General features: G+C 39.2%; 1 protein-coding gene across 2 annotated transcripts; it reads left to right on the top strand.

The window, feature by feature from the left end:
- The first annotated feature begins 11 nt into the window (after positions 1 to 11).
- On the top strand, positions 12 to 8,538 carry LOC113476577 (probable 2-ketogluconate reductase). 2 transcript variants are annotated; one of them, XM_026842354.1, is made up of 6 exons: positions 12 to 1,569; positions 3,310 to 3,481; positions 5,621 to 5,799; positions 6,012 to 6,108; positions 7,033 to 7,199; positions 8,451 to 8,538. In XM_026842354.1, exons 1-5 carry the CDS (start codon positions 1,188 to 1,190, stop codon positions 7,187 to 7,189), a joined length of 987 nt encoding a protein of 328 aa, XP_026698155.1. In that variant the 5' UTR covers positions 12 to 1,187; the 3' UTR covers positions 7,190 to 7,199; positions 8,451 to 8,538. The 2 variants fall into 2 exon arrangements, with proteins under 2 accessions (XP_026698155.1, XP_026698154.1); XM_026842353.1 differs by lacking the exon at positions 8,451 to 8,538 and having other exon boundaries at positions 7,033 to 7,200.
- The last annotated feature ends 3,256 nt before the right edge of the window (positions 8,539 to 11,794 follow it).

The following is an 11,794-nucleotide window of genomic DNA, read 5'->3' on the forward strand; positions in this document are numbered from 1 at the left end:
AAGTAAAACCCAAGCGAATTAGTTCCTCCATGCAGACAAAAATGATGCTTTTATCTTGACTGGCCATGAAGCAATGGTAGATCTACCACTGAAATCACATGGGTGAGGGCACAGCCTAAAGAAAAATTAGTGATCAGTCCTAACTTGCAGCCCAGGGCCAAGCTTTTTCATATGTTCTCTTTCCTATGAGCAAGCAACAAAGTCAGAAAATTCAGTAAAATGTTTGTCACCTCCATAAAATCAGGGAGCCTTTCCAGTATTTTGCAATATGGTCAGGCTTCTTGAAGAGATGGTAAAAATAAAGTTTTAGCACAGGAAGTGTTGACAGGCTAAGAGTTAGACATTAGGCTGTAAATAGTGAAATACTACTAACAAGACAATGGTAAGAACTGCAATAACAGGACAACAGCAATAGGGGATTACAAGATCTTCAGCCCTTTCATAGCTCTCCATGCAGCTCTCCCCCAAATTCCTATGGAAGATCAATGGCAGTTGTGAATAGTCTAATTAAAAAAAAAAAAAAAAAAAAAAAAACCTCTGGGAGCTACAAACAGATGGTCAGTGATTGCCTGAAAAAAACCCCCATGTTTTAATTTGAGTTCATAATCCCTTCTTGGAAAACACCTAAGCATCTGTTATTTTGTTAATTTGTGAAAGCCTCAGGAGAAGGCACTGAAGTTAAAAAGTCACTAGTGTGTCTTCAGGATGGTAGGCTGCAAAAATCTGCAATGAAACATTTAAAAATTAACTTGGTAACTCAAAGTTCATGGTGAAGCTGCACAATTTATTTTCACGAACTAGATTTGGTCCAACATTTTTCTAAACTACTTAGACGCGGTAATTTGGATTTCAGGGTAGGGAATGCACCAGACTGTTGATGGTCTGAAACTAAGTAATTAATGTGAAGTAACTGTGTGTTCTGAGCCTGGTGGCAGTAATATGAAACCTTACAGACCATGAGGGACAGAACTTGTTCAGACTTGATTATGTGAATACCTCTGTGTATGTGTGTCTAATAGATTACTTAAAAGAGCTGCTTTCTTGTCTCGGTTTGTTTGCCTCCCTATCTAAATTTGTGGTTTATGAGATTTCTTGTAGATATCATGAACAGGATTATTCTTTAAAATGTCTGGAAGTAATTATATGTCTTTCTTTGACACTTTGTGTCTTTCTTCTTTGTGCAGATCATGGGAGGAGGAGAGCTACCTGGGCTTTTGGTAAATGAAATTGGTGGCATACATGGGATACTGCATGGCCATGTGGCCCTCCTGAAGAAACATTTCTACCTCATCACCATGAAGGAGTTTCTTGAAAACAGAAAACATCTGAGTAAAAAGGTCCAGGCTATCTATTTGTGGTGGCACAAACCAATAATCGACCAAGAGCTCCTCCAGAGCCTGCCAAACTTGAAAGTGATTGCGAATTCAGGAGTAGGGATGGATCACCTGGACCTGAAACTTGTAGCTAGCTTTGGTGTGAAGATGGCTAATGCTCCATATGCTGTTTCCAGCAGCACAGCAGATACTGGGATGGCTTTGCTGCTGGCATCTGCTAGAAGACTAGTGGAAGGTAACATCTCAATTCTTTTGTGGCTTCTAAAATTTATACAAAATTTACCTACCATTAACTTGACTTTTCCTAGAGTTATCTGTAGTGCACCTAGTTTCACATAAAATGTGAAAATCTATGTTGGGCTGGAAAATAGAATAGTTGTTACTTTCATATATTTTATATATCATAAATATATCTAAATTATTACATTATACACATACATAACATATATTTCAATGAGGTATAAATAAAATTCTGTGAGTTTAGTTTTCCTAGGTCACCAGCCTGAGTTGAAAAAACTTGAGCAGAATCTAATCCCATTCAATTCAAATACAACTTTTTGCTTTATGGACCAAGTGATCTTAGAAGCTGGAACTTAGTTTTTAGAATAAATACAGCTGTAGACCTAGTTTAATAGTTTGAGATGAACAACACACTGAAGTTTGCTTCCTACATATAAAAATTTTAAATTTCATTGCTTTCCTCAGCAACACATTTTCAGAGAATATGACATTTGGCTGATGTAAGACGTGCTTCTTGATGTGATAGTATTACAATGCTGTTGACCAAAAGTGGGGGATGCCAAAGATCAGACAATCGCTGCAGTCACAGGCTGGCAGAAGAAATTAGACTGTGGGAGGCAACAATGGAGCAGAATAAGGGTATATGCTGAAAGCTGGGGCTGAAAGACACATGGCCTTATTCTCAGGGACTGAAATGGATTGGTGCTGAATTGGATAATTTAAGGAACATTAGAGAGCAACAAGGGAACCTGCTCCCACTTCTGCTAGTAGCATCCTTTCTAGTTTCTTCCACAGTTTTTTCTTGCCATTTCCCTGGATAGACCTACCCTTGCCTTGGTTGGAACACCTCCTTTTTCAGGAAAAGATCTTCCAGATTTATCCAATTAAATTTATCTACCATTGATTTGCCAGTTGTACCACTGGATTCATAGAAACTCAAGAGACTTGTCTCCCACTAAATCTATCTCTACCTCACAAGGAGGAGACAGATTAAAAGGGAAATTAATTTCTTCTTCCCATCTACATAAACTATCCCTGGTAGCATTTCTGATAGCTCTGCCCTGGCATAACTGAGTTTTATCCTGAGGCATTTTTTGATACTTTCACAATATTCTGCTTATGTTTTAGAAGAGCTGGCAGTATCAGAAGACTGCAATATCAGAAGCCTGGCACCTTGCTATCAGAATATTAAGTGCTGTCTCTGTGCATATAAGTGTATTTTCTGTCCAGAACGATCAAAAAATTTTCAGGTTTAACAGATAATTATAGAAATTTCTGAGTAGTGATTTTTAAAGAAGTCACACTTTTCTTTACAAGGAGAGTGGCAGAAGTGAACAGGAAACCTGTTCTTATTCTAAACAGCAAACCCAACACCTGGTGTTATTCTCCACATAACATTTCCAAACTCTGTAGTGTTACTGGCAATAATTATTTTTATTGTTGATGTAGAACAGGGCAATATTTTAATGAGTCTAAAGCAGTAAAAGGATTTTTAGGGGAGATTACATCAGAAGGCTTTTTGGAGTATGGTGAGAATAAATGGGAATATCACAAGTGGCAGGGAAAGATGATTATTAGGGAGTCACCTAAGACATTACCAAAACCATTGCTATTTAAAATTGTGTTTGTAATCGTTAAAAGTGTGCTACAGTAGCACACCAAGACCAGACTCTTTTGCCTTGCTCCTCTGTGTTGGACCCAATTCATTTTTCATATTGGAGTGTTTTTCTTGCAGGCTATCATGTTGCAATTTCTCCAGGTATGGAGTACTGTGAAGCTGATTTACTGGGAGTAGAAGTTACGGGAGCTACTCTGGGGATCATTGGCATGGGCAGCATTGGGTATAAGATCGCTCTGAGAGCCAAAGCATTTGAAATGAACATTTTGTACCACAACAGGACACGGAGGTAAAGATATGTCTTGACCCTAATTACAACAGAAACTCTCTTTTAGATAGTCAGTATTTCCTTTTTAAGGAATTATGACAGGAATATAGCAAGAAATGAGGAAATAGGGCCAAAATTAAAACAAAAGGGAAAAAAAAGAGTGGTTGCCTCAAATCAGTCTTGTAAAAAATTATTTGGTGATTAAACACTTGGAAACTTAATTTAGGTTTTATATTAGAAATTCCAAGGTTTCCTGAATATGTGAACAGAAAAAGGAAGACCAAGCTTATACCGTTTTTATTCTCATCATATCTTACTATAGTGATACGTAACTTATTTTTTCCCCATATTTTGAAGGTCAGGAATGATCTTGTTGAAACTCAATGACTGGAGAAATAGGAAACCTGTACTTGGCACAATATGAAAAACTGATTGACTTGAGAGCTGTTCTTGAGAAAACCTGGTTTCTCTTCAAACTAGTGGGAATTTTGCCAAGTATTTAACTGGATTTCACTCGTTATTTCTAGCCCCTCCTAGCTTGTGTACCTGGGAATCTGATCCTTGTTAGAGATTCAGCACAGGGGCTCTTCAGTGTAAAGGTGGGCAAGTTCCCCATGTACAACTCAAGGCTGTTGCAATCGGGCAAGGTGCAACCAACGATCAGAACAAACATAGCATAAACCACGATCTACCCTGATTCAACCTCCCTGACTGAAGGGAGAAGCTGCAGTGCTACTACATGTGGCTTCCAGTAATTTTCTCCATATGCAGACTGCAGAAGGAGGGTTACTGCTCTAGGTATCCCTAACCAAATCACAAGGGTGGATGAGGCCAGAAATTTCTAGCTTTCCTTGGCATTCCTCTTACTTCAGAAATTATAAAAACAGCTGAGCAAACTCACATTTTAAAAAGTACTACTGAACACCTTCCTTAAGATCTTTCAGAATTTCTTCATAAACCACAAAAAGCAGAAAACAAGGTACAAATCCTTTTTTTTTTTTTTTTTTCTGTGCATCATCACTAATTCCCTTTTTCATTCTTTAGTATTTATGTAAGAGTGCTGTGATGCATAATCAATGCACAGTGCAACAGAAATTAAAAACCTACTTATTTTAAAGTACATCTACACTTCAAGCTTATGTGCTGAAATGAGATATGCTCTGTATTCTGCAAAACTGGCTGTAGTTCCAGTCTATTCTTTACCCACTTAATCTCTGGTTGTTGACCTGGACACTGAAAGAAAACAGTGAAATGCATGCATTAGGAGACACATGCTGTAAAGTTACACTGAAGTTATTTTCTTAGTGTGACTTCTTTCTTTAGTTCTAGATTAGGGAGGAGATAATTCAAAGCCATTCTCATGCAATTGGGAGCAGATCTCCTATCATTGCTTCTTTAGTTCCCAGAGTTCAGGGAGCTGAATTTACAAAGAACGAGAGAAATGGCAAGTTGTTTTTTTGGTTTTGTTTTTTGTGGGTTTTTTTTTTTTTTTGGTGTGAAAATTTCAAACTCAAAATCTCTCTCTACTTTGGTAACTTTTTGTGTTGAACAAATGGCAAGTTGTTTTTTTGGTTTTGTTTTTTTGTGGGGTTTTTTTTTTTGTGTGTGTGAAAATTTCAAACTCAAAATCTCTCTCTACTTTGGTAACTTTTTGTGTTGAACACCTTAATTTGTGAAAGTCCTGGGGCAGTCAGGAGCCTGACAGCTGTCTTACTTATTCCACTCATCAGAAAATGACAGGCTCAGTGGAGGTTGACAACAGGATGAGGACCACCAGCATGCTCAGAGCTCACAGGCATGAGTTCTGGTGAATACCACTACTCTGGTTTGAACAATCACTGCATCCTGTGAGGTGCAGCTTCCCTACAGGGGATCCTGGAGACTGGACCATGTGCTGCCATCTGTTCTAGTGCTTGGCCCTTGTCGACTTGCAGACTTTAAAGTCCCTTGACCCTGCACTGCAGTGGTTGAGGGGCAGGCATATTATCCATCCCCTGCTGTAGGGCTTGAACTGAGACTAAATTCACCTTTGTTTGACACCTGTTTGCTACATGAATGTGATAATGAGATCCTTTAGTTTGCATACCAGTGACACCATTGAAGAAGGTATTTTCATGACTGATGCCCTGAAATACAGTATGATCCTCTTTTCCCCACCAGGAAAGAGCAAGAGGAGCAAGCTGTTGGTGCTACTTACTGTGAAAAGATAGACACCTTGCTCCAGCAGGCAGATTTTGTGATGGTGGTGGTGAGCCTGACACCTCAGACACACAAGCTGATTGGGAAAAGAGAGATGGAGCTGATGAAACCCACAGCTACTCTCATTAACATCAGCCGAGGTACCATCTAGAACCATTGACTGTTCTGACCACAAAGTATGAGCCAGCTCCTGTTGTGTTACATGCAGCAGCATGCTGCATCCACCGCACAGCTGGTGCATATGTGGAGGACTGATCAGGCACGGTGAAATTTCCTTTCTTCCCTTCTATTCTCTTCACTCTCAGATCATTACCTGCAAATGGCACTCAGAGACACTCTTATTCCAAACCAGGTGCAGTAGTTGACCAAGAGGCGCTGGTGACAGCTCTGCAGACTGGTGTTATCAGGGCCGCAGCTTTGGATGTCACCTACCCGGAACCACTGCCCAGGTTGCCATCTCTTGCTTATTTCTCAGAAACCATATTCAGAGCCCCACCAGGTGCAGGATGCATCCCTGCAGCAGACAGGGGGCGATCTGTCAGAGGGCAGCTCACCACCGCCTCTGGCGTAGAGGTTTGTGTAAAAGTGCCATGAATACAAATAAGATGCAGCCCAGATGTTGGGTCTGCTAACAACAAGCCAAAGGGAAGCCTGGGCGCCAGGAAACAGCAGGAGGGGTTTGTGTGTGGTGGGGAGCACTAAACCCCCTCCACAGAATCACCATATGAAGCTGCAGCAGTGCTTCACTTACAAATTGCTTTATCTGAAGGTGCAACTTGCCGTGAATAGGTGGAAGCTGCTTGAATCATCCCCTCTTACATCTATTGCATTGCCCCGAGGTTTCCCTCCCCACAGGCTTGTTTCCCCAGTATAAGGCTGAAGTACTGCAGATCTCTTGGGCACAGAAGCTACTTAACTTCAGTAAAAAGACACCTCTATCAGAATGATGCCTTATGGAGCTGACTGGGCTGGCTACGTTTTGGGTTGGGGGGAGTGTGGTATTGTTACGTCTGTGTGCCAGGACATCATTGTCCATTACCTGAGTTGCATAACTACAGCTCAGACCACTACATAGGTCTCCTAGGGTTAATGTGTCAGGAGGGCTTAATCCTGTCTTCTGACATAGTTCAAATTGCTGCCTAATGGTGAAACTCTGTTTCTGGACAAAAGAGCACAGTATAAACTCTTGTCCTTTTAACGTCCGAAATTACTTGAACACAGGTGATCAGCTTCTGTGGATGCAAGTGGGACTTGTAAAGCTGTATTAAATTAACTTTATATTTAAATACAGTGCAAAAGCCAAAGTAAGACTCCTCTTTATTTGGACGAAGAACAGTAGGTAACTTAACTATCTCTTTTTTCATTTCTTCCAGAGATCATACATTGTTAAAATTAAAGAATGTCATTATAACACCTCACCTCGGCATTAAAACAGACAAGGCCACCTACATGATAACGGAGGAAGCAGTTGAAAATATACTAGCAGCTCTTAATGGTCTCCCCATACCCAGTGAAGTGCTCCCTAGCTGATATACAAAAGGTTATTACAGCTCTTTTTATTCTTCTCTTTACCCCCATCAGCTCTAACGGTTTTTACTTTTATGTTTTCCCCATTAAAAGAAGACTATTCCAAGTGGACACAGAAAGCTCTAGCTTGGTCCCACATGTCATTAAAAAGCACCATTTACATTTTAATTTCCTTGCAAATTGAAGGAATACATTACTTTTCACTTCTAACCATAGATAGATGAATGCAGGCTTTAAGTGGCTCTGGGAAAAAACAACTTCTGATTTCCAATGCACTTCTTGCTAGGTTCCCTAGTCCGAAAGAAAATGTAATTTTAGATTACATAATTCATTTTGTTCCCATTCTATTAGCTATCAAAACCAACAAAGCTAGTACCTGGCTAGAAATATTACTGACTTCCATATGGAAGTCTTCATTTAAACTAGTTTTAAGAAAAGAACTCAGAATCACTTATTTAAAGCAGACTGGATTTTAGAAGATAATTTAAAGTACCAGCACTAAGGAAAATTAGTCTTCAAGGTGAACATGTTACTATGTTTGTAATACCAAATTTATGTGCAGTCTACCTCCAGATTTTCAACTTTGTGCAAGTATCTGGAAGAACACTTGGAACCCTCTAAGCCTCCAGCACTATTCTATTAAATATTTATACTATTAAATAGGTGGGAACACAAATTCTATAGAAACACATGCATCATTAAAATCCAAATCTCTACCTTTTTCTTGTGTCACTGCTTCTCGACATTTGCAAGAATAATTATGTTTGAAACTGGGAGCTTCACTATTGTAAAGAGAAAAAAATACTCTGACAAATTGTTTTTGTTACTGCAATTATTATTATTATTATTATTATTATTATTATTATTATTATAGATAAAAAAAAACCAAATCCCATGGCTTTCCTCTGATAGAAATAGCACCTATATTGCAATTAACTGTTCAAGTTCTACAGGAAGAGGATCTCTTTAAATAGAAGAATGCTCATTTACCTCACTATAGCTTTATAGGAAACAGTTTGCTATACTCTCAGTTGTTTTTATGTACTCTCTGTTCTCTTAATCCAAGTCCAAAAGATAAATAAACCAATACACAACTCAAAGTGGCGGTGCTATGCATTTTATTATGTTGTATGCTGTTATGAATAGTATGAGTATTTAATCTATCAGTAGAATTTATAGCAAAATTCCCATTAAGTGCAGCTAGGATTTTGCTTGTAGTCTCATGCATCTTTACAGAGCCATTTCCACTTCGTTTTTCTTGCAGAAGGTTGTCACTGGTGCTTGCCAAACGACACTTCCTTCCACCAGTTTAACATAGGATGATGTTAACAACTTTTGCAGCTCAGGGGAACAACACTGCAGATTTTCAGGAGCTGTAAGTTGGCTGGCAAGAATTTCAAGGCTGTCCCAGGTACCTCCATGTTCTCTGAGATATAAGCGCCCAGTATGCCTTTCACTGTTGACTGTATGACCTTGACAAAAATAAGTTATATATTCTCTCAAAATGAAAGGCTAAGCAATAAATTACTGAGCTGAAAACAAAGCTACAAGTAGCTAAAACAGCAGAGAGAAAAAAAAAACCCTTTTGTTAGATCAATATCCTAAAACTGGAAAAAACACACAGGGTGTTGCATAAGCAAACTTTTCCCCAGATGTGAAGCAGCAAACATAAAATCAGATACAGTACTTCATTTCACTTCTACATAAACCAATAGAACATGCTTGCCATTTACTTGGAGTTTTATTTCTACTTTTGCAGATATTTCAAGAATCTGGGCTGATTAGTTACAGAAGTGCTTCCTGCCAGTGGGGTGCCTTTAGACAGGAAGACACAAGTGCGAGACAAGAGGATACCTGTCAGTCATTGGAGTGATGGGTTGACTCCCACACAATGCCTAATGACTTGGCATTCCACAGACTGGAAATACTCACCTGAAGGACATCTTCCCAAAACATCTTCAGGAAGCAACTACCTTTCTTTTCAAATTACATTGCTAAAAATGGCCCTTTGTTTTCTGCCTTCCTCAATCTATAAATATTTACTGAATAGTCTCAAATGAACTGACATACAGTTAAGGAAACTTTCCAGTGCTTACTAGATGTAGTTTCCCATCTCTGCTATTCTACTTAGATTGTGCTTTGGAAAACACAATACATCCAATCTTACAATTACTAAGAATGGATCAAAAAAATGCAGTGGCCACCCGAGCAAAGAGATGATCCATTACAGTTACTCTGTTGATTCAGATTTGTTTGAAACATTTTGACATGCAAACAGTTGATGATCTGGAATAAAGTGCTGCTATAGCAGTCTAGTGGGAAAGCTGGCCTTACCTACAGCAAACAAATGGGTTAGTGATAACATTTTATGATAGTGAAAACAAATGCATCACTTGGGTTGGCCTTGCCTGAAGCAACAAACCCATGAACATAAATCTCCTGCCTCTGCTTTTTTTGTCCTATGAATCCTGGTTACATATAATATTGCTTTATAACACATAATATAGACCATTATTCAATTTCATGTTTAAGATAGTCTATACATCCCACCTGGGAAATGTATAACATTACATTGTAGAAAAAGTCTTTTAGGCTAATGTAATGCTTCAAAAGTCTAACTCTAAGAAACAATTATTATGCAGACATCAGCTTGCCCTGCAGTATTACATGGACACCAATGGCAATATTTAACAATGGGAACAAAGTTCACAAACTGTGCAATGCTTCACTCCCCGTACACACAGACTTTATTAATTTCAGAGAACTTTGTCACAATGCTGGTATAATAGATCCCTTTCTATGATCGGAAACTGCACACTGCAATACTATGTAATTCAGCTTTACACACTACATGAGGTCTATATGGTACTTTACAAATTAAATCTACTTAAAACATGATAGTGCAGTGGTGCAACACTCTCATCTTGTCTTACCTTAATCCGACTTAGTTTATGGTAACTGTTGTTTGGTTGCTGCTCACACTCTAGTCTGTGACATTCTGTGTCCTAGTAATTTGAACAGCTCTCCTACAGGTATATATCATCCCTGAACCATAACTTGAAAAGTAAATGTTCAAGTTACACAGACTTTGAGGCCATCTGTTTCTATCCACATCTAACCACATAATACACCCATACCCATTTTCTTGACATTTGATATGTAGGTCACAGATTTTTCCTTCAAAAAGAGTAACATTCCTTTGACTAGCTTTTTTTTTTTTTTTTTTTTTTTTTTTTTTGGCTCCTAATTGCTTCTTCATCTTGTTCATTCAGAATTGTTGATTTGATGTACAAAGGGAAAAACTACCATGCTGTCCTTCCAAAGTTTATTTGTACCTTCACTACTAAAATGTGGTAGATCTCTTTCCTTGATTCATAGCAAGAATGACTTGTGTCTTTGAGAGGAGCTTTACAATAGTCCTTTGATCTCAGGTAATGTGAGTAGTAAGTTAAAGGATCACCCATTATGTCTTATCATCAAACTTGGAAGCAGCTGATGTAACACTGAATGTGTAAGCATTTTAGTGTCAGTTGGTTTTTTTAAAGTAGACAACTAAGAATCCAGTTGATATGCTGTAACTTCATCTTGCTAGTTAATGAAATTTTGCTTTAAAGTTTAACTGCCTGAACTTGAAATCCAAATTATTTCAATGATTTTGAGTACGCAAATGATACTCAAAAATCATCACCAGGATAACAAGAACAATTTATGGGTTTGTATAATTATTACAGCATTTTATTATACTTTATCTTTCCATCAGTCATTTTATCGAGGATTTGGTGTTATATTTGACTGCATTAATGCTCAGCCTATCAAATTGTGTTTGGTAAAATTCAAGAAGATGTGATTTTGTAATCCATTCTTTGACAAAAGTCAGGAGAGACTCAGCAGTGCGTAATTGCTGGTTATTTTGTTGCGTGGAAGAAGAGAGATCCCAGGTGCTGGCAGCAGCAGTGTGTCCTGGCTTCTCAGCTGCTCTGACCACAGAAGCCAGGCACCCTCTCAAGTGTCTGCTGGCCACCAGCACAGCAAGGCCAATCGCCCCAGCACAGCTGTAGTGAACAGACTACCGAAGCTGTACTGGGAAGCCTCCATCACTGGGGATTTACCGTCTGAGTAACCTCATCAGGAAAATTGTCACACATTTCTCGGCTGGGATAGTCACAGGACTGCCCGTAGCCAGGGTAACAGCTGCAGTGACTGGTGCACCTGAGCCTGCCCGAGTTCCTTAGTTCTCCCAGAGAGGTTTTGAGGGTATTGTTAGAACCATTTAGGTTGGAAAAGACCTTCATGTGTGCAGTGAGATCTGTCACTGGTGTCTGACAGAGACAACTCTTTGTGCCACATTAACCCATCTGCAATTAGTGTACTGAGCAACAGAGAGACCAGACCATAGCTGGCATTCAAAGGCGGTAATGGAAAAAACAGCCTGCTTGATGTCAATGCAGAATCCCTGTTATTTTGACATTACTAACAGCGCAGAAACGCGACACATTTTCAGAAACACGCAATTATTTGTGAACACCTGTTGCCCTCTCTCAGCTGGCTCCCACGAGGGGTTTGGGGCGCACCTTCCTGCTGCCCTGGCACCTCCTCCCCCCCACCCCC

This window comes from Athene cunicularia (genome assembly GCF_003259725.1).
Source record: "Athene cunicularia isolate RWA chromosome 2 unlocalized genomic scaffold, athCun1 chr2_part1, whole genome shotgun sequence".
Lineage (NCBI taxonomy): Eukaryota > Metazoa > Chordata > Aves > Strigiformes > Strigidae > Athene > Athene cunicularia.

Excerpts from the sequence above, each read along its gene's own strand:
- LOC113476577 (XM_026842354.1), top strand. The coding sequence starts at position 1,188 with ATGGGAGGAGGAGAGCTACCTGGGCTTTTGGTAAATGAAATTGGTGGC. Across the intron at positions 1,570-3,309 it reads TGCTAGAAGACTAGTGGAAG|GCTATCATGTTGCAATTTCT; the intron begins GTAACATCTCAA and ends TTTTTCTTGCAG. Across the intron at positions 6,109-7,032 it reads TACCCGGAACCACTGCCCAG|AGATCATACATTGTTAAAAT; the intron begins GTTGCCATCTCT and ends CATTTCTTCCAG.